Genomic DNA, 24,061 nt, shown 5'->3' on the forward strand with positions numbered 1-24,061 from the left:
ATGTTGTTCCCGAGCCTTGGAATAGACCAGGATGTCATTAATAAACACAATCACAGACTGGTCCAACATAGGTCTGCATACGTGATTCGTGAGATCCATGAATGCGGCTGGAGCGTTGGTGAGCCCGAAGGGAATCACCATGAACTCGTAATGGCCATAACAAGTTCGGAAGGTCATCTTATGCATGTCCTCCTCTCTAACCCTCATCTAATGATATCCCGAACGCAAATCAGTCTTGGAAAACCAAGATGCGCCTTGAATCTTGTCAAATATATCATCGACCCTTGAGTGTGGATAACGGTTCTTCACCATTAGCATATTCAGCTCTTGGTAGTCGATACACATATGATGCGACCCCTCCTTTTTCTTCACAAACAAGATCAGCGCTCCCCATGGTGAACTACTCGTCCGAAAAATCCCTTTGTCCAACGACTTTTGCAGTGGTGTGGACAACTTCTGCATCTCTAGAGGTGCTAATCAATAAGGTGCTTTGGCTATTGGAGCAGCACCTGAAACCAAGTCAATCTGAAACTCCATTTGCCTCTCCGGAGGCACTCTAGGTAAATCCTCCGGGAACACATCCAGATATTCCCGAACAATTAGTACATCACCCATAGACACCTTACCCTTCTCTTAGGTATCCATCACATAAGCTACAAATCTGGAACAACTATGTTGAAGATAACGCCTGGCCCTTGCCGCCGAACAGGGAATTTGTCCACATTGAACACCCTCTCCCTAAATCAACAACTATCCCCCATTTAGGGTCCAAATACGCACCAACTAACGCTTAAAATCCATCATTTCCCCATTGGGGATCAACCAATCCATTCCAACAATAACCTTGCTCTCGCATAGGGGAAAGGGAGCAAAATCGATCGTGTACTGCTCACTAAACAACTCCAAGGTGCATCCCCGTTGAACCCTTGATACTTACATCGGACGATCATCAGAAATCTCCACATCTAATGGATAATCCAACTCCCCCAGAGCATCGACAAACTGCTTGATAAGCGCAAGAGACACAAAGGATCGGGTAGCCCCTGAATCAAACAAAACCATAGCAGAAATATTGTTCACAAGGAACGACCCTAAAAACAAAACATACATATAAGCAGGAAAAATAAAAATAAATAGAGAGATAAGGAGAAGATACATACCCATCACCACATCTGGTGTTGCACAAGCCTCCTCAGATGTTAGCTGAAATGGCCTACTCCTCACAACAAGTGTCTCTGCCTTGTCCTGACGGCCATCTTTAATCCTCAAGGTCGTCGAAGTGGGCACTGCAAACGGTCATGCCACTGTTAAACTCAAAAAACGGCCTTTTTATGGCCCCTCTGATTTCAATGAAGGCAAATCAGACTCAGTCCCTGGGCAGTGGCAGTGCAATCCTCGCTAAAGTGCCCAGTCTTGCCACACTTGTAGCAGCCCGAACCACCCACCCTGCAAGTTCCATTGTGTGTCTTGCTGCACTTGCCACAGTGGCCCCAGCCTTGTTGGCCTCTCGATCCCGAATCAAACACCTTGAGCCTCTTGCCTGAGCCCTCTGAACTTCTGAACCTGGTCGGGCTTCCTCTTTTTCTCTATCTCTAAATCTCCTTCTCCCTAGCTCTTGCCACCATATCATCCAGTGTCCTGCAACTGGATATGCTCACAAAATGTCTGATATCGTTCCTCAACATATTATGATATATCGCCTTTTTCATCTCCTCGTCCGCCACATACTACGAAACTAGTAACACCCTCTCACAAAACATAGCGGTGATCTTTGCCACAATCTCAGTAGCATGGCAAAGGTCCTAGAACTCTCTCGTTGACTGATGGACCTCAATCACAGGTGCAAACTCAACCCAAAACCTCGTTACAAAATCCTCCCAAGTCATCGACTTAAACGCCTCGCCTACTAAGGTGTGACCAACCTCCTTTCACAAGTCACAAGCTCTGTCTTGTAGAAGACATGATGCAAGTCTAACTGTCACCCCCTTAGGGCGGCAGCTAGTACGGATCCCTAGCCCTAGCAATTTCGAAAGTACGGATGGAGGCTAGGGTTTCAACAACCCTAGCCCTTGTCGAAAGTTGTCTCCATTAGGGTGTAATTTTTGTAAACCCTAATATTGATCTATTCAACTTTTATGCATATTCAATTGAAAACAAACGCTCTGATACCACTGAAGAGATTTATAGGTTACAAAAATCATATTTTGGCGGAAAAACTTAAACCCTAGTTTTGCATGCAACCTAAAGGATCTATGTTTTCACTATTTAATGCAATAACCAATTGAACATCAAGAACCCTACAAGAACCCTAGTATTTTCGAAAATCATAAAAGGGTTTAGAAAACATACCTCTTGATTATACTAGTAGATAATCAAACAAAATCCTTTTTGTAGTCACTTGGAAGTTATCACCAGAAATCTCGTGCCTCTGATGGTTCACACCCAACCCTTGCAACAAGGAGGCTTAAAGACAGATGAGAGGGAATGGAGAAATTTCGGCTTGCCTTATGGTAATCAGATGGCCAAAATTATGAACCTCATGGAGGGTTTATATAAGTGATTAGGGAACTAGGAGAAGGCATGCTTCCTTAGATAAGCCTTATCCTCATTCGTAGCTCCCTAAGGCATCCAAGGTTCCCTTAATGCCCAAGGAAACCCTAGAACCCTTCTAGAATTCGTCCCCACTCTTAGGGAGGTTTTTAGAATCGGTCATTGTTCAACTTTTGAACATTGTCACCTTTAGTCATTCAACTTTTAATTATTCCAATTAATTCTGATTAATTTATAATTAATAATACTATGTATAATTAATATATTATTTTCATAACATATTAATAAATTCATTTATTGGTATATATTAATCATATAATAAATCAATAAATCATTCTCTCTCTCTAAAAGTCATCCTATTTATTTACTAGGTTTAAGGGAAACCCAAAAGGACTTTGTTAATAACTCAAGTATATACTAATTCAGTTATTGGTTTAGACACCTAATCCACTAGTTAATACATAAATGAATTGCATATCAGGAGTGCAAGCGGCAAGGACATTCATTGTTATTTCTTTGTTTTGATTTCTATATCTTGGTTTGTCTTCCTCTGGTACATGTACACTTATGTGTGTCTCATCTATTGCTCCTAAACATCAGTAGTGTAAAGATAAAAGTAAATAGGGCAGTAGTTTAAATTTATTATAGATAGGCTTTGTATAAGTTGTATTTATCAGATCCTTTAGAATAGGATTATCAGTTGTAATTCTTGTAATATATAACGAGACTAAACCCCAAGAGGTTAATTACGCCAAATACACTTTCTGACTTGGTATTAGAGCCAGATCCAAAGTCGAAACCCTAGTTTTCTATCCGGCTCTTTGATTCCCCTTCAAAGAGTATTTCTATTCTTTCTCCAACGATGTCAGCCCCAGTCAAGTCCTCTACCATCACTACGACTATATCTTGCAAGCTAACTCGCTCCAAATTCCTCCTATGGAAAGCGCAAGTGGTCCCTATTCTAAAGGGAGTCCAACTCTTCGGCCACCTTGATGGCACTACACCAAACCCTTCAGCCATGATAACTACATGGACGAGTACCACCGCGAAGGAAGTTGAGCCCCCAAAAGAATCCCCAAATCCTAAGCATAACGCCTGGGTCATTCAAGATCAGGCTGTGATTGGTGGTCTCCTATCCTCGATGACAGAGGAAGTTCTTCCCCAATTAATTCGCTGCACCTGCACTACTCAGGAGTTGTGGACAGCGCTCCACACCATGTTCTCTGCTCAGCACCGTGGAAATTCAATTCAGATTTGTACACAACTTTCAACCACAAAGAAAGGAGACCTAAGTGTTGCTGAATACTATCAGAAAATGACTGGATTCGCCGATACAATGGCGAATATTGGACAACCAATGAATGATGAGGAAGTAATAGGTTATATGCTGGCTGGATTGGGACCAGGACATGGCGATTTGTTTACTGCCATAACAGTTCTCAGCAACGAACGGAAGGTTACACTTCTAGAATTCTACTCTTATCTAATAGCACATGAGGCTCAAGCCACCGCCATGGGAAGCGCTGTGGAGTTCTCATCGTCCGCTAATAACATCACACATCAAGAAAATATCAATAACAACAGTGCACCTCGTCGCAATTACAACAATACAAGTGGGTACAACAATTTCAATCAGAGAGGAAACCACAGAGGAGGTGGTTACCGTGGACGAGGTCGTGGGCGCAGTCGGAACAATGGAGGACCCCGCTGTCAAGTATGTGGCATACCTGGTCACACAGCCCTAACTTGCAAGAACCGTTTCGACCATACTTACCAAGCAGAAAACTACCGTGGGGCCAACAGTGTGACATCAGCTGGATATAATTCAGACCCAAACTGGTTTGTTGATTGTGGAGCAACTGATCATCTAACCAATGAGCTTGATCGCCTCACTGTCCAAGAACGTTACCATGGCAAAGATCAAGTTCAAGTCGCTAATGGAGCAGATTTGTCTATTTCTCATGTTGGTCATTCAGTAATTCCAGGTTTAACTAGACCTCTCCATTTAAAAAATGTCTTATATGTCCCACACATTAAGAAAAATCTTTTATTCACTCAGAGACTTATGTCTGATAACCATGTGTTTATTGAACTTTATCCTAATGCTTTCCGTGTCAACGACATAGCCACAAAGAAGGTTCTTCTACTAGGTAGGAGCAGAAGCCGTCTCTACCCTATACCTATCAGTCGTTCTAAAAGTCTTCCGCAGCGTCATGGTTTATCAAGTGTCAAAGTTTCTTCATCTCAATGGCATCAAAGATTTGGTCACCCCACTTCAGCAGTTGTCAAGACTATTTTAAATTCAAATAAGTTAGGTTGTTTGTCTAGTAATGAGTCATCAGTATGTGATGCTTGTCAATGTGCAAAGAGTCATCAATTACCTTATAATACTTCTGTTTGTGTCTCTACTTGTCCTCTTGAACTTATTCATACTGATGTTTGGGGACCCGCTCAAGTGTCTAGTGGGGGTTTTAAATATTATGTTAGCTTTCTAGATGATTATAGTCGATACACTTGGATTTACCTTATCAAAAACAAATATGATGCTGAACAAGTGTTTTATACCTTCCAAAATCATGTTGAACGATTTTTAAACACCAAAATCCGTAGTGTTCAGTCAGACTGGGGGGTGAATATCAAAAACTACACCGATATTTTCAAAAAGTGGGAATCACACATCGTGTCTCGTGTCCTCATACGTCCCCACAAAATGGAATAGTAGAACGAAAACATCGCCATATAGTTGAAACTGGTCTGGCTCTATTAGCTCAGTCATCTCTTCCCCTTCGTTATTGGGATGAAGCCTTCTTGACTGCGTGTTATTTGATTAATTGTATGCCTACCAAAATTCTTAACAATATTGCTCCACTTACACGCTTGTTAAGAATCAACCCCGATTATTCATTTCTTAGATTTTTTGGTTGTGCTTGTTGGCCTAGTTTACGGAAATATAATACTCACAAACTCAGTTTTCATTCCACATTGTGTGTTTTTCTGGGGTATAGCTCTCTTCATAAGGGCTATAAATGTTTAGATAGGTCCACAGGTCGCATTTATATTTCAAGAGATGTCGTGTTTGATGAAAATCGATTTCCATACACTCCTATACATACTCTACCTTCTGTCCCTTCTAGCTCAGAACCAGTTCTGTTTCCCTAGTCTGAACCGGCAGTTACTAATGATCACATGAGCAGATATGACTTATCTATTTTGTTAGCTAACAATTGTGATGCAGATACAGCTGTACCACCCACTGCTATACATCAAGCTTCCACTTCTGCACCAATCATTGTTTCAGTATCACCTCTGCAGGTACCCACAGAAGAATCCACATCAGTAACCACGAGCCCTGCTGTTGTGCCATATACAACAACCTTGTCACCAGTCACTGCACCAGCAGCTGAACCTCAGGAGCCTATGTCACCAGCCACCTCAACGTCCATGTCACCTCCACTTGTTGATCTGTCGCCACCTGTATAGTCCACTCCAGAAGCTTCTCCACCAGGTATGACCACGCGTGCTCGTTTGGGAAAAAACTTTCCCTAAACAGTTCACGGATGGCACTATTCGCTATGATCTTTCTAAAAGAGCTTTTTCTGCTATCACCCCTACTTCTTATCGAGCTGCTATGACTGATCCTGCTTGGAGAGCTGCCATGGAAGCAAAATTTAAAGCACTTTAGACAAATCAAACATGGGTTCTCGTTCCTAGACCCACTGGTATTAATATTGTTGGGTGTAAATGGTTTTTAAATTAAAACAAAACTCGGATGGTACTACTGATAAGCCTAAAGCGCGGTTAGTTGCTCGTGGTTTCACACAACAATATGGTATTTATTATCAAGATACCTTCAGTCCTGTAGTAAAGCCTATCACTATTCGTTTAGTCCTCTCTCTTGCAGTCTCTCGTGGCTGGCATCTTTGCCAAATTGATGTTAACAGCGCGTTTCTTCATGGTTTTCTGGACGAAGAAGTATACATGCACGAACCGCCTGGTTTTGAAGACTCCACTCATCCTCAGTATGTGTGCAAATTACGTAAGGCACTTTATGGCCTAAAACGATCACCTAGGGCTTGGTTTTCTAGGTTAAGAGACCAGCTTCAGCAACTTGGTTTTCGATCTTCTAAAGCTGATACGTCATTGTTTATTCTCCATTGCAATCAGGTCACTGTATTTATGTTGGTGTACGTCGACGATATAGTTATTGTGGGATCGTCTCAACGGGTGGTGGACAAACTCATTCAGGCATTGAGCTCATCTTTCCCTATCAAAGATCTAGGGAGGCTTAGCTATTTCTTAGGTGTTGAGGTGCTTCACAATTAAGGGGGAATTACCTTACTTCAGCACAAATATGCGACTGACTTGTTGCATCGTACTAATATGGTGAATTGTAAAGTTGTCACCACCCCAATGATGGTCAATAATAAACTATCTAGCGATGATGGAAAACCTCTGAATGAGGAGGATACATTCAAGTATAGAAGCATGGTTGGTGGTTTGCAATATCTCACGCTAACCAGGCCAGATATTTCTTTTTCTATCAACAAAGTCTGTCAGTTTCTGGCTAGACCTACTGATATTCATCTTGAGGCTGTGAAGAGAATATTGAGGTATATTAAAGGTACAATTACTACAGGGCTACGTATTCGAAAATCGTCCTCCACATTATTGAGTGTGTTTACAAATGTGGATTGGGCAGGATGTCTGAACTCTAGACGATCTACAAGAGGATTTGCAGTGTTTCTAGGTCCTAACTTGGTTTCATGGAGCTTACGTAAGCAACCAACAGTCTCTAGGTCAAGTACTGAAGCAGAATATAAAGCCTTAGCAAATGGTACAACAAAAGGAACTTGGATTCGGGCAATACTAAAGGAGTTAGGTGTCAAACAAACTTGAGCTCCAATACTATGGTGTGATAATCTGGGAGCCACTTATTTAACAGCTAATCCAATCTTTCATGCACGAACAAAACATATAGAAGTCGATTTTCATTTTGTTAGAGAAAAGGTAGCAATGGGAGCATTAGATGTTCGTTTTATATCATCAAATGATCAAGTTGCAGATGGTCTCATAAAGCCTATGACTAGAAGTATGTTGGAGAAGTTACGATACAATCTGAACCTAATTATGGTTAAGATTGAGGGGGAATGTAAAGATAAAAGTAAATAGGGCATTAGTTTAAATTATAGATAGGCTTTGTATAAGTTGTATTTATCAGATCCTTTAGAATAGGATTATCAGTTGTAATTCTTGTAATATATAATGAGACTAAACCCAAGAGGTTAATTACGCCAAATACACTTTCTGACTAGTAGAACCAAAAGCTTTTTCCAATCAAATAACAGAATTCACTAAATTATTAAAAAATTTACTAATTGTCTCTCTTGATATACGAAACTGAAACTTTGCCACATGATTTTTCACATGGTGGGCCAAACAAAAATAGGGTAAATTACACCAATCGTCCCTCGACCAGGTGCTGAAAAACACGTTTAGTCCCTATTTTTAAAAATTAACTCGGACTGTCCTTATATTTTATTTTTCTTACACGCTTAGTCCCTATTTACATGAAATGACTTTTTTGCCCTTAATAATTTCTTTTTGCTTTTTCTTTTATATCATTAACAAATTTAAATTAATAAAAATATAAACCAAAAGTCCTCACACCCCAATCCACCCCTCCCTTCCCACTTCTCTTTCCGTTTTCCTTCTACATTGCCTGGAAACCAGAACCACCATCCACCACCACCGACTACCACCAAAAGCCACATTCCACCACCACCGGAATCCACCAAATAGCATCGCTTCTCTCCGTCCCTCTCACTGTCTCTCATGGAGCTTTCTAGTTTTCTCTATTTCATATCCTCTCTATAATCTCTATCACCTCCATCACTTCCCTATCCACTTCCTCAAATCTGGCACCACCACCTATCACCTCCACCACCTCCTGAAACTTGTAATCAAAATCAAACCCCCAAAGTTAAAATCAAACATAAATGTGACAGTGGAGCTCGAACTGAAACCTGTGGTGGTTGTTCGGAAACCTAGCAACGACAATCTTAGATTTAAGACCCTAGGTAGAAATGGTTTTCACGATAAGGCAGATGGAGTAGTTCCCGACGGTTTCTTTCACGATCCACACCCTTTGATGATGTAATTAATGATCTTAAACTGCTGATTCAAAACCTTTGACAGTTTGAAACCCACCTTACATAGATCTTAGAGGCAGTGGTTCTGAAACATTAACCAACATCGATGGCGACACAGATTTCACGAAGTGCTAGCCGATGGAGAATGTGTTTGACCTACCTAGTTCCCTTTATCGGAAAGATCTTCACTAACCCTTTATGGTTTGATCATCTTTTATGTCGTCGCTACCTGTAAACCCCCTCAATTGCCAAAAAGATCTCGATCGATCTCTGTTTTTTGTCTATGGATTTAATTTTTTGTGTTTCATATTAAGATCGGGGGGGGGGGGGGGGGGGGGGGGAGAGAGAGAGAGAGAGAGAGAGAGAGAAAGAGGCGGGTGGGTTATGGTTCATCGATGGTGGTAGGCGGTGGTCCGATGACTCTCTTCTCCGATGGTAGCTTAAGGAAAAAAGGGTTTAAAGGGAAGGGGGTTAAGATAAGGTGGGTTTTTTTTTTATTTTATTTTGTATTTTATAAATAATTATAAGAAAGAAAAATAATTCAAAATAATAATAATAAGGGCATAACAGTCATTTCATGTCTCACAAAGGATGGAACATGCAAATTTAAACTAACGAGGGATGACATGTGCAACTTTCAACCAATCGAGGGACGGTCCAAGTTAATTTTTGAAAATAGGGACTAAACGTGCTTTTCGGCACCTGCTCGAGGGATGATTGGTGTAATTTACCCACAAAAATATAGCCACTTGTTCATCGATTGGAGATACCTAGATGCCTTTAACTTTCCATCAATCGCAACCATGCGACACTGCTTAGCAAACACATCCTTATTCATTCTTAATTGTTGGAGACAAGTCTCATCACTTTCGTACACTAATCTTTGCATATATTCGTCTCTTTATGGGTGTAGCATCTTGTAGTGAGGTCTACTTTGAGACATATATATATATATATATATATATATATATATATATATATATATATATATATATATATATATATATATATATATATATATATATGGAAATAATGGTACTCACTATATGAAAATACCAATTTACTAAACTTATTATCTCAATCCACATTGCACTAAATGCAACAAGTTTCTTAGTTGTTTTTTCGTCTATTCATTTTAATGTGAGTCATACTGCAATAGGAGTAGATTCTTTTATCATTAAAAACAAATATCAAAGGTGCAAAGAAGTTGACAAGATACAACATATGTAAAGAATTAAAGGAAATAAAGTTACAAAACGAAATTATCGAATAGTAGTTTACAAGTTAAATTATCATTTTAGGCCACTTTGAATCGAATGAAATAATCATGAGGTGGTTCCTGATATATACTATTAGTGTGGCATAGTGGATGAAGCTCAATTGGTTATTTGTCTCATGAGTCAATACCCCAATCAAACGTACATTTTTTTTATTACCTATTAATGAGTTATTTCATTCTCTAATGTCCTCCGAAATGCCCATTAGGTGAAAAGGTGATAAAGATTAAAGAGTGTGGGTAGGTTCAATTGTTTATAAACCAGTTTCTTTAATAAATAAATAATTACTAAACATTAAATTAATTAAAAAAAGAAATATACACATGCAATATAGTCTTTTTAAGTATGGTAGGGACCAAACGTACAACAAAAAAAATACAATAGAGACGGTCCGAGTTAAAAAGAGAAGTTAGGAACCAAACGTGCAAATTACCCCAAACCATAGGGACCATTCGTGTTATAATAGTTATTCATTTATTTAATTTACTCGTGATGGCAAAATCAAAAATTCAGTCATCCAAAACCTTTTATAAATATGGTCAATGTAGGGATGAACATTAAAACCACCGAAACCAGAACCGAACCGGAATCAGAATAGGATCGGAACTGAACCGGAACCGGAATCGGTAATAAGGTCCAGTTACCGGTTCTCTATTTTTATGAAAATCAGTCCCGGTTCTAAAAACCTTAACCGGTTTGATATTTTTTTCGTTTTTTAAAATGCTCATAACTCATTCATATGAAGCCGAAGTTACTTGATTTCAACATGTAATTTGGAGTTTGTAAATCATTTTTGACTGTACAAACATATATTTTTTGTTAGATATTGAATCAGACACATGCCCCAAACAAAAAAATATCAATGCTGTGTTTTTTCTATTTCAATATTTTTTGTTTTTTTTAATCTGTCCCCTTTTTTTAAATGTGCATAACTCATTCATATGACGTCTTTCCAGCATGTAATTTGGTATTTGTATTTCATTTTAGACTGTACAAACACATATTTTGGTTAGATAATGAATCAGCTATAGATTTCAACATTTTGTTTTTATTTTTTGGAATCTATCCCGCTTTTAAAATGTTCATAACTCACTCATATGAAATCGGAATTACTCTTTTTTCATCACGTAATTTAGTGTTTGTGCATCACTTTAGAATGTAAAAAGTCATAATTTGATTAAATATTGAATCATTTACAAGCTCCGGAAGATAACATATCGTCTACAACATTTCAACCGGTTCTAGTTTGAAAAATAACCGGAAAACCGGGACCGAAAACCGGAACCGGTGGTCCGGTTCCCGGTTCTTATAATATAGGAAAACCGGTTCCGATTCCGAACCGGTCCGGTTCTAAAGCTCATCCCTAGGTCAATGTTTTGACGAAAATTACAATAAACCCATGGCTCATACTTTCTTTCTCTTTCTCCTCAAGTTAGGAATACCAGATAAGAAACTTACAGGTCTCATCTCATCTTCATCTTCTTCAAGGTTCACCTGTGACACATTTTGGCTAATGGACGCTTCTGCCCCTCCTTCATGAGATGGTTCATTCAATACTTGAGTTGGGCTGCAAGCAGATTCTCCAGGCTCCTTATCTCCCTCGTCCTCATCCAAGCAAAACCCACCCCCCATTTTAAGGTACTCATTAGATAATTCCGCTTCAGGGGGGTTTTCGTCATTTTGACACCAATTTTCAGCCTCATCAAGATGGACCCTGATTTCTGATAATGTGAATTCGTGATCATTATTCCCACCTGAATCTATAGCTGCAGTATTGAACAGTGTCTCTTCCTCCTTTGAAGGTTCTACATTTCCAACATCTTCTTGTGTTCTAGGCTCATCCATTTCAGAGTCTTCATTGTTCATGGGTATCACTGACTTCCTAACACGTTTTGACTGATAAAACCACACAAATTAATCAAAAATGACACTTCACAAGACAAAAAAACACAAGTGATCAAGAACAATATAACTTACCCTTCGTATTTCATGCTGTCCTTTTGAATGTTCACCATGTGTTTCTTGCATGTAGTCACTATTAGTATTGTTTCCATCATCAGAACTTGTTGCAGAAAGTTCCAAATTGTTTTCATTTTTCCTTACTGATTGACTTCTTCCTCTTCCTCTACCTCTAACACCTGACCCTTTGATGTTCTTTTTGTGTTCCTCTTGAATTATAAGCTGTTCTGTTTCTATATCATTCTTACCCTCTTCAAGCTTCACTTTCTTTCTCTTCTTTCTATTGGGTTTATCTTCCTCATTTTCATCTATCAACTTTGATGCTTTGCTCCCTGCTATTCCCTTCACAGCTTTACTTATCCTCTTGCTACGAATTTTTGCAAATCTCTCATTGAAAGTGTAAAATGCTTCCAATCGCAACTGAGTCTGCATCATCAATTCATCATTGGTTTCCTCATACATCAAAGACATTAAAAGATCTAATTAAAAAACAATGAAAAAGACAAAGGACCTCGTGTTTGTTGTACTCCTTTAGAACAGGTTGTAGCAACTCATCAGCCTTCTGGGTACCCCATCCAAACTTTTCAAAACATAATCTGCAAATGTATAAAAAAAACAAATATCATTAAAAACTATGTCATTCACATTAGCGACAAAAACCGTTTCAGAATCAACTCACTTGCGAAGAACAAAAAGATCCGGCTTTCCCCATGAAAAGGGCTCTGTTGATTTGTCTACTTGTGGAGATGCATATGCAGAAATCACTGCATCACTTGGAAAAGTAGAAGGAATATGCCAGTTTTTGCTCACGTTTCTCTGCAATTGGAAGTTCAAACAAAAAAAAATCAACGATAAAAAGGAAAAGGGCAAAAGCGTCATGAAAATAATAGTCTGAAGCAAGTTTTTACATGCTTTTCCATGAAGATCTGCTTCATCATGTCCATGTCATCATCTGGCTTTGAAACATTTTGATCCACTGTAGAAGCTTCTCCAGCATTACCATTTGACCGTTTCACCCTTTTACTCGACCCTTCTTTACCACCAACCTTCCCAAGGATGCTTGGATCTGGTGATTCTATCCACTCACGAAACTTATGAAGACCATCTTCCTCAGGAAAAGCATTCAGGACTTCAACGGCATTGACAATTCCAATTCCACTACAGAATTGCACAAATGGAATCAGGTCACATGAATCGATAAAAAAAACAACCATAATACATTAATACCTAAAACAGTATCTTACCTGATACCTTCTGTGTAATCACTCCCAAGGAGCATTGCCATGCGGATTAACTTTTCTCGTGGTAAGCCAAGCTCTGTTTCAATGTCCTGAAAGAACCAATTATAGGCATCAGATAAGTTTTAAAAAAATAAATACATACAACTTCTTTATACCTTCATAAAGTATGTCTCCACATATTTTCTATCATCAAATATGTTTTTGTAAACACTTCGTGCCCCAAACAATAAAACATCAGAGTCATCAGTAACCACACCATCAACAAGGTTTTCGAGTTCCATGTATGCACATTGAGCTTCAGCCTCCATTGGAGCTATGATATATGGCAAACCAAACATTTGAAGAAGTTCCTAGAATCAATGTACATGGAATTAATGGTTTAAAAGATATGTAAGCATCTTGAAAGAGTTTTTTTTTTTTTAATAAATACTTTGCTTACCTGGCATTCTGTAAACATTTCGCCACTCACAGACTCTGCATTGCGCTCAAGCCTTCTCTGTTCATCACCCAGATCTGTACGCTCCTTGGTTAAATTTGTCATTTCCTCCTCCAAATTAGCCTTTGTGATTTCAATCTGTTCCTTGCTCATGTCACTCAAAACAAAATTGCTGACATCATCATTCCTTTCCTCATAAGAAGCATTCCTATCCCTTCCCTCGGGAACCTTCTGCACAATATCAAAGTCAGACTTTGATTCCTTAACAGAAGTTGCTTCAGGTCTTGTTGTCTCCAGAATTTGGTCAATGACAAGAGCTTTGACTTCATGTTGTTGACCATCAACGATAATGACATCATCATCCTCTCTAGAATTATCCTCATGCTGCTCATTACCCAATTCAACTCCACTTTCTTCGGTTGGATTCACCAGATCCACACGTCCAGTTTCTCCTTGAAAATTACAGTCATCACTCGCATCTTTATTGGAAACTTCAGGGAGACATTTTGTTGTCATCTGAACTTCAATCATATTTGGATCATTTACGGTAGTTGCCTCCAACTGTGCAGTGGGAGAATCATTGGCATCTATTGCTTTGTCATCTTGAAACTCTTCAGGTGATGATGATGATGTATCAATGTCTTTCGCACACCTCATATCATCCATACTCCGTTTAATTGCTTCCTGAAAATCTGCTTCCTCCAGTAACTCACCCTTTGAAACAGCTTCCTTGTGTTCAACTTCACATATGGAGTCCAACGCAAAATTACCAGAAGGTCCTTCCTCCCATTCTACTTCAGTTTCCTTTTGTTCAACTTCACATACAGAACCCAACTCAAAATTACCAGAAGGTCCTTCCTCCCATTCTACTTCAGTTTCCTTGTGTTCAACTTCACATACAGAGCCCAACTCAAAATTACCAGAAGGCCCTTCCTCCCATTCCACTTCACTTTCATCACCACAACAATCAGCAGGTTTCTCTCCTTTAGAGTTTCCAGGCATTCCCTCTTCCCATTCACCATCTGAAAGGGTTATAACAGGTTGCTTTGGTGAAGATGTATTATCAGCCACAATACTAGCAAATACATCATCATCACTGTCTACAAATTGCTGCTCTTTATCATACTCAAAAGACACCTCTAATGAAGTTCCACTAACTGGGACAGTTTCCAAGTTTGTTTTGTTGGGGAAAACAAGTGGATCCTGATACGAAGGACTGGAAAGGTTGGAAATTTCAAGAAGTTCACTTGGGAATTCTGTTTCTTTACAATGGGTAATTCTGTCATTAAACATTCCAACTGGTTTAGTTTTATCATGTTCAATCTCTTTTATTAGATCCAAGTTCCTTTGTAGATCACGAGTCATACGAATTCCCATAGCTCTCACCTTGCTAACCCGTATCCGTCCCCTATCATCTCTATATGTCTCAACATCTTCACTAAATCTCTTTCTGGGTTCATTAATGAAAGACTCGATTGTGCTGTTTGACTTATTAGTTGACTCAACACCATTCACAGAACCTGTAGACGAATGCTGTGTTGACATCTGGCTTTTCACATTGCTGTTTGCCTCCACTCCAACAGATGCAAGAGATTGCCTATCCCCAGTAAAAGAAGATGAAAATATAAATTCTCTATTTGCTTCGGATGCTATTCGTGAAGTCTGAACTCCACCAATTCCTGTCCCACCAGCTGCTTTCTGGACTTCATGTATCTCCCTACGGAAGGCAACTGTTTTAAGATAAGACTCTATTTGCAATTCGGAAAATCTTGCAGGGGCTTTCTTGACTTTTTGATACTTCTGTCTGTTTTCTGCCATCAACCTCTCTCTCATTTGACCAAGAAGATCAAGTTGCATAGATGGTGGTAGAGAAGCTAAAACAGCAGGATCAACTTTTCCATGAAGTGTTGGCTGAAAGAACAATCATATAGATGAAAGGGTAAATAGTACAGAATCACCAACACAAAAACAATGAGATTGATAACTTACAAGTAACATTTCTTCATCATCATCTTCATCTTCATCTTCATCTTCTGCAAGAACCCCAGCACCAGATGTTGATGCATCACCTATGATACCTCCGTTTTCCTCCGCCTCAATGGATGCTGCCAACCTAACCAGTAACCACCACAAAAATATGTGTCATATAGGTCCATCCTGTTTTATAAATGCATATAATAAGAACATAGATGTTCTTACATAGCATCTAAAGCTTCTTGATCAAAACCTTTTGTATTTGGTGGATTCGTTTTTGAAGTAGTCCCAGCAAGGTCAGCTTTGTCTGTGATCACCCCTTTGCCCTTATCCCCGTTACTTTTTCTCTGGTTCTCCAAATCATTTGCCAGTTCTTTCAGCCGCATTGCCTTGAGCTATAGCCAATTAGAATACAATCATTTTAGATGAAAGCACCAAAATTTAGCTAAATAAATCGTGTGAACTTAAATTTAGCCCCTTCATTCCAAAAAAAAAAAAAAAAAAAAAAAAAAAAAAAAAAAAAGATATGCATTTTATTGGTAGATATAAGTACTCGTGAATCCCCCGTTTGATATAATGGAAAATGCTGAAAAAGAAAAATATCGACCAATAACTCACATGATTAAGAAGCAACTTTTCAGCAGTTTTTCGGATTTTAGTTTGAGCATTCTCACGCTGACGGCGACGTGCAATTACGGTTCTCCGTTTTAAAGCAGGCGTGGCACCATCAAAAACAAAGACTGGTTTGGTCCGTAGAAACAATAGCTTGCAAATTCGTCGGAAAAACCCTAATATATGTGCATTCCTCACCATCTCTCCGCGTTCATCTCGCATCGCCTTCATGAACTGTATCATCCATATGCTCGCATCTGTAAAAGTAACGCATGACAAATTAAACATAAAATAATAAATTGAAAATGAGTACTGGAAAATCAACTATCTCAGTCCGTAGACACATGTTTTATGATATGAATAGGCAGGGCAGATAGAAAGAGAGACCAATCGCGAGTCTTTTGCCGGCGAGGGTTTCAACTGAGACACGACGACCAACGGGAGATAACAGATCCCAAAGACCGTGAACACCCATATTCTCGTTCGAAGATTAACGATTCCGTCAATGGTTGCCGCCAATTTCTTGCGAGGAGGGTAGGAGAGCTGTTAAAGAAGCCAAGAAAGTCATCGACTCTGAAACGACATCGTCACTATATTTCAGTTTTCAAACCATCATACCACCGCCTCTTGTATTATTTTTTACATAGGTATATACAAAATACCTGTTTATAAAAACAGGTATTTATAAAAATACCTGTTTATATACAAAATACCTGTTTATAAAAATAAGTATTTATCTACACATATTTTCCAAAAAATTTATAAAAAGAAATTAAAAATATTTTTGAATACGAAACACATATTTTATAAAGAAACGTATTTCCTATTTTAAAAAAGACAAGTTTTTAAAAATACTTTTTTGTATACAAAACACAAAATACCTATTTATAAAAATAGGTATTTATGTGAAACAAGTATTTTCTATAAATGTATACAAACATATTTTTAAAAATATTTTTTGTATAAGAAACACATATTTTAATTAAAAAACATTTTTATATACGAAACATGTATTTTATAAAAACGTCTTTGTATACATTTTATGAAATATTAAAATGCGTGTTTATATATATATATATATATATATATATATATATATATATATATATATATATATATAATATGTTTGTTTTTTGCTTTATAAAATCATATTTGTACAAAAAAAAATGTTTTCACATAAAAAACCTTTCTTTTTTCCATTAGCTTAGGCTGCAGGTTATCGTAAAAAACCTTGTAGTGTCTTGGATCTGGCCTATAGTCGAGTTTTGATGTCATGTATGGAGAGTAGGTCATAAATCCCCTTTTTTTTTTTTACCTATTTTGGGTCCAAGAGTGCATTCGACATTCATGTCTATAAAGCACCGACCTTTTGGGATGGTTTTGGTACTAGAATCTCTTTTGGAAAGGATGGGTTTCAAACTTCAAGGATTTAGTGCTTCTTGGTTAAGCCTTTGATCCTTCAAGCCTTATGGTTGGGTTTTGGGATCCTTGGAGTAGTTCTAAAGGATAAAGTTGGAAACTTTATCCTTCTTGATAGCATTTGGGTCTAGATCTGAGCCTTAGAGTCCCTAGGATCGAAGAAAACAGCTGAATGTATTAAGATGTTGGAACTCGAGCAAACACAACGTGTTTGCAAGCCAACACGGCGTGTTGGCTGGAGTTTTCCCGATCGTCTGGATGCTATCGAAACACAGCGTGTTTTCTAGTAAACACGGCGTGTTGGGTCACCATGGACTGTTGACCTTGACCATTGACTTTGGTTGTGACCAAGTTTGACCTTGAGGGTATTTTGGGAATGGCTGTGATTCTGATGGAATTGGTCGTTTGATGGTTGTAGGCATTTGAGTTGAGATTTGAGATTCGCAGTCGGACCTTATCAATTTTGTGCTGCTTGTAAGGTGAGTTTCCTCACTATACTTTCGGTTTAAAGGCACCAAGGTCGGTCCATTGGTTTGATAACCTGACATTGTTGATATGTATAATATGGAATAGATATGCATGCTAGTTTTGATATGCTAGTTTGGTAGACGTGTAGGACTACCTGTGATACTGTCTGTTTATCTATATATGATATTAGATGTTATATGTTGACATATTGTGTGCGTTGGGCTGAGATTGTATTGCTCCGTGTTGTAGCCAACAAACCCTGGAGCACGCCATATATGAGATGGGGGACGGGGAGGGCATGTCAGACTCATACCGAGGGCTCATGAGCATTCCAGATACGAGCTGAGGGTCGGGAAGGGCATGCCATACTCATACTGAGGGCTTAGTGGTATTCAGTCTGATGACTAATCAGGTCGGGGAGCAAGCCAGACATAAGTTGTGGGCCCAGGAGGCAAGCCAGACTTATATTGTGGGCTCAGGGGTAATCCAGTTTGTTAGTTGTGACTCATTGCATGTTGTTATTATATTTGTGCTATTTGTTTGTGTATTGGTATTTTGGTGGAACTCACTAAACTTTGGGCTTACAGTTTTGGATTATGTTTCAGGCACCTCAGAGGATCGCGGGAAGGAGAAGGCGTGATCGTGCACTGTGGCAATTGTCAATTTTGGGTCAACCAAAGTCAACAAAGTCAATAAATCAACCAAGTCAACTCGACTAGTACAAGAGTTTTTAGGATAAACGCTAGGTTTCCTAATGTACGACTTACAATTATAAATATAAAGTATCTTTCTCAAATCTCTGTATCTCACACTCTCTCTCTCTCTCTCAAATCTCTATTGATAACAAAAAAAAAAACCATTATTCTAACCTTTCCCATAAACAACCGACATCATCCCACCCCTTCCCTTGTTGAAAACATCTCAAAACAGGAGAAAACCCAAAAGAACAAGCTGACTTCGGAGCCCTCTCATTCTCGGAGCTTTTCTCTTCTCGGACAATTTCGCATCTTAAAGTCTTCTGTCTCGGACCTTCGAACTCTGGAAGCCTTCGTATCTTCGGAACCTTCGCATCTCAGAAGACCAGTCACTCCAGAACTTCTGACTTTGCACCAACCACTCCGGAACTTCTGACTGACTCCGGACTCATTCTCAGCTTCGGACCCCATTCCGGATTTTGGTCAATTTCAGACTTTTCTTCATTTTAAGATATTTTTACGTCGGGATTTCCATCATACTCATATTTTTCACAACTTAGAACCTCTAAACTCATATTTTATGCTCATATTGAAGCTTTATTATATATAAAGCATACCATTGTATAAAATATTATCTAAAATTTTAAAGATATTATATTATTTTATACATAAAGTTGTTAGCACAAGTGGTTCCTCCATCATGACTCAAGACTCCTTTATGTCGCTTCTCCCATTCTAGCTAGTCATCCATGTGTCAAATCCATGCCTCCCCTCATAACTCATCTCAACCATCCACTCCACTTGCACTTCTTCCCTTTATACTCACAATTGGGAGATATTCTTCATTTCACCATTTCTTCCACAACTTCACCTTTCTCTCCAACAAAAGCTCTCACTCCCTCTCTAACAAGGATTTTTCCAAGATTATTCTTGGATCTTTTTGGTAAGTATTTCCTTCAACCTCTAATAATTCTACATACTTCTATACTAATCTTGAACCTCTTACCTACATATTCACGTATTAATGTCCATAGGACCATCAAATCTCCAAGTATTTTTCAAGTGTTCTTGACTTGAAACTACTCATCCACAACCTTCCACTCATCAGGGAAACACATAAGGTGAGTTCATACCCCCACCATTTCTGAAGTTTTCTATATTTTAGAGGGAGAATACAAGTAAAATACTAGTGAACAAAATAATACGCAAGTTGTTATAAATACTTGCTTATATGTTAAGTAACAATGGAATTTCTAGCAAAAATTGTTGTAACTAGGTTATGATACCATTTTTGCGGGTTTTTAACCAAATATATGTTGATTAAAACATATAAAGTTAACTAGATCTAAAAATATCAAAAAGGAAAAAAAAGTTTTACGTAACTATATTTTTGTTATTTGTCGTTTATAACAATTAAAAGTCGAAAACTAGGAAAATGGGCGTTTTTCATACGAAAGACTCATTTATTTGCTCTAAATACAAAATACTTGTTAGTTAAGTACACTAACCCATATTTATATGTATATACATATATATGGGTACGAAAAATTCATGTCATAATAAACTATTTAAATATAGTTTACGAACCTTTTACACTTTTGTAACTCATTGAGCAAAATGTTTAACTATATAAAAATACATATATAATTATTTCACGTCATTTTTATTATCATGTAAAAAGGGATAATTACATATACAAAGGTTTTCATTACAACAACACGTAAACTCGTTGAATCAATTTTTGTGAGACATTGTATTCATTGTACCTACCAGAGTATCTGCAAAAGTCATGTTTTATAACCAGAGTCTCTCGTAAGAGAGCGTGATATTTGTATATAGATCTATATGGGACTGACGATCCCGCACCCTAATTTTTAGCTACAGTTAGACCGGCAGATCTCGGGTGACAAATGTCATAACACTTCCACGCTTGAAGAACGTCGTGACAGACCATCTTTGTCATAGCACACTTATAAAAACTCACATGGAGAAACGACGATACGTTTAGTTTACGGAAAACCATTTCTTCAAACGGTTTTACATAAATTAAAACTGCGTATTACTATTTTAAGTATGTAAAATACTTGTATATTTCGGTCTTAGAGCACCTAAGACTACAACTCATTCTTATTGAAAATATTGGATTTTCTGGAACGAACACTATCATTTTACAAGGAAAAGCTTACAATTCTTCATACAAACTCTTACGAACTCACCAACGTAATTGTTAACATTTTTTCAAACCACTTGTATTCTCAGGGAATCACTAAAACATGTAACTACAAGTTTTTAAGGATGGGACGTTAAGACATCAAACACGTCGTTTATCATCATATTTTAATAGATTTTTGAAACATGTAACACTTACAATAATGTAACTTTTTCAATTATATTTATGTTGGTTGTTTTTCTTTGGTCGCTATTATTCATTTTGTTATGATACAATACATGAAAGTCATCTGCCCCCGGACGTTTCCGTCATCCTGGTTTGGGGGTGTAACATGCACCACCTCATGTTTTGTTTCATGATTTTGGGATTACTCTAATATTGAACCTATTTTGAAAACTATTTGTAAACAATGATGATTTCTGGGTTGTTTTAAAAGTTTAAAATTTTCATGAATTTTGATGGATGTTACTCAAATTTTTAATAAAATTTAAAATTCTGGTCAAAAGTATAAATTTTGGACCAGATGTGTAATAAAATTTAAAATCTAGGCCAAAGTGTAATTTTTAAAAGTTGGATGATCTGTTGACCAGGTAAAAAGTTCAGAATAAATACGATTACCAGTTTTTGGGACTTAATGGAATAAAAAAAACATATAAAGAATCAATCGATTATAGGACCAATATGTAAGGACTTTTATGTAATTTTCTCTATATTTTATTCAAAATGGCAAAAATAGTCTCGAAAAACAATTTCTGAAATGGTCAATTATAAGGAATTACATAAACAATCCTCATCTAATACAAAACCACATAAATGGCCCCTCTGTAGATTTTTTTTGAAGATTGACAAAAATATTTCCTATTTTGAGAAAATGTTTCAGAAATTGTTCATACGTAAAAAAATTACGAAAACGATCCTTATTCAATGAAGTTACTGTAAGATTCCTTATGTAAGATAATGCCACATCAAAAAAATGGTATGTATGTAATAGCAAAAAAAAATTAACATTTTGGACGTGCGAGAAATTATCAATAGTATCTAACATCTTACAAGTTAAAGTTTACTATAGATAGTGTCACATCAATGAACAGTCATGTTCTTGATCTTAAACTCATAACAAAAGATGAACAAAAAAGCATTATCTGAACAGTAGGCGTCTCTTTTTTTTTACTCTCATTCTCTTCCAAGACAAGGGTTGGAATGCTCCCATTAACATTTTCAATATCGTCATTTGATTTTTTTTTATATGTAACGCCCCGTTCTAAAAGTATTTATTTATGGATTCTTGAGATCAAGAGTAAGGGCGTTTCGGTCTTTTATGGGCAATGGGTTTCATTCGAGAAGGTTTCAGACCGAGGTGTGTTGCTAGAAGCGTAGGGCTTCTCGCCACCTTTACGTGGATATAAAGTTCGTCGGGAACAGACTTAGAATAAAGGAGTTATGACACTTTGAAGATATTGACATTTATGGCCCTTAATGGAAAAGTTGACGAGGAAGGCCATGCATGCAAGTTGGGACACGTGTGGGTACGCCTAACGTAGGCTGGGTTACGCCCAACGTAGGCTAGGTTGGGTTACGCCCAGCGTAACAGAGTAAATGGTCGCTGGTGCAAGGACGCGTACGCTCAGAGTCATTAAACCCAAATTTTAGGGCTAGCCACTATATAAAGAACATAAGGGATAAACCCCAACCTCCTTATCTGTTCCCTTAACCTCAGAAAAATCCTAGATAGTTGTTCCATCTCCATTGTTGGGTGTGTTTAACCTTGTGGAGCTCGTTTGGCAAAGAAAAGCTTAGAAAAAGAAAGAATAGGTTGGCAAAGAAGGAACCTTGGTGGCTGGAGCTTGTAGATCTGAGATAGCATCATCTTTTGCAACTATTTGGAGTTCGGGGGGCTAGAGGAGCAGCAATGCGGGGATTGTCAGATAACTGCCAGAAGGATACCAGCAGTGTTTTAGCAGTTCAAGGTGAGTTATCCTCACTATACCAAGGGTCTAAGGCACCAAGGCTGACCCTTTGAATTGTTTTTTGAGTAATTGTTGTTGTGATATGTTAGTTGTTATTTTGCTAGAATGGATGATTATATGCTAGTATGGCTGGTTAGATCGGCATTCTGGTAGACTGGATGCGGCTATGCTTAGTGACCTGTAGTTGGTCAGACTGTCTGTATGCTGGTAGGAGATTACCTGTGTTATGTGTGCATGTTTGAGAAGTTGTAGAGGGTATTCCATCCCGGTAGGATGATAGTGCCCTAGTACGTAGTTATGTGGACTATTATGTGATTATATGGTAAGTGCACATGTTTGTTAGTATGTGGACATTCCAACCCGATGGTTGTGGGCCAGGAGTATTCCATCTAGGTAGGATGATTGGACTCATAGTATGTTGGCAGTCCAACTGGATGGTTGTATGCCAGGAGTATTCCATCCCGGTAGGATGATTGGACTCGTAGTAGGTTGGCATTCCAACCCGATGGTTGAGGGCATGGGGTATTCCATCCCGAGGGATAATTGGACCCATAGTAGTGGTTGTTGTATGTGTAGGTGTCCGGGCATTCCAACCCGATGGTTGTGGGTCGAGAGTATTCCATCCTGGTAGGATGATTGGACTCATAGTATGTTGGTATTCCAACCCGATGGTTGAGGTCCAGGGGTATTCCAACCGGATGGTTGATTGGACCCATTGTATGTTGTTTATTGTTGTATGTGTATGGTTATGTGTGTATGGGTATTTCGGGGGAACTCACTAAGCTTTCGAGCTTACGGTTTCAGTTTATTGTTTCAGGTACATCAGGTGATCGTGGCAAGGCAAAGGCGTGATCGTACCGCTCCTCATATTTCGTGATTTTGTGACTTGGTTATGGGGATACTCCGATGTTTAAAACTGTTTTGAAAACAAGCTGTATTAAATTATTGGTTTTCGAATGGATTAAAATGTTTTAAATTGGTTGAAATTTTATGGATGTTACAAGTTGGTATCAGAGCCTTGGTTTAAGTGAATTGGAGGGACATTCGTGTGACTCCAGTCTCAAATCAAGGAAGGATTTTTTTTTAAAATGGTTTTCAAAATAAGTAAAGGAGGATGTAAAGGGTACGATCAGCCGGAGCCAGT

The 24,061-nt window shown here is 38.2% G+C and overlaps 1 protein-coding gene across 1 annotated transcript; it reads right to left on the reverse strand.

Moving 5' to 3' along the window:
• Positions 1-11,126: 11,126 nt before the first annotated feature.
• Positions 11,127-16,782, reverse strand: UVH3 (5'-3' exonuclease family protein). The gene is made up of 12 exons (XM_079025770.1): positions 16,586-16,782; positions 16,205-16,455; positions 15,812-15,981; positions 15,602-15,725; positions 13,616-15,523; positions 13,332-13,526; positions 13,180-13,265; positions 12,844-13,093; positions 12,615-12,751; positions 12,447-12,531; positions 11,954-12,361; positions 11,127-11,872 (listed from the first exon to the last, which is right to left on the reverse strand). Exons 1-12 carry the CDS (start codon positions 16,671-16,673, stop codon positions 11,381-11,383), a joined length of 4,194 nt encoding a protein of 1,397 aa, XP_078881896.1. The 5' UTR covers positions 16,674-16,782; the 3' UTR covers positions 11,127-11,380.
• Between the last annotated feature and the right edge of the window lie 7,279 nt (positions 16,783-24,061).

Source organism: Lactuca serriola, chromosome 2 (assembly GCF_051521515.1).
Source record: "Lactuca serriola cultivar US96UC23 chromosome 2, Lser_US96UC23_V15, whole genome shotgun sequence".
NCBI lineage: Eukaryota > Viridiplantae > Streptophyta > Magnoliopsida > Asterales > Asteraceae > Lactuca > Lactuca serriola.

Coding starts and splice junctions, on each gene's coding strand:
- UVH3 (XM_079025770.1), bottom strand. CDS start 16,673: ATGGGTGTTCACGGTCTTTGGGATCTGTTATCTCCCGTTGGTCGTCGT. Junction 16,456..16,585: donor CGGCAAAAGACTCGCGATTG/GTCTCTCTTTCT, acceptor TTACTTTTACAG/ATGCGAGCATATGGATGATA. Junction 12,362..12,446: donor AGGAGTACAACAAACACGAG/GTCCTTTGTCTT, acceptor TTGATGATGCAG/ACTCAGTTGCGATTGGAAGC.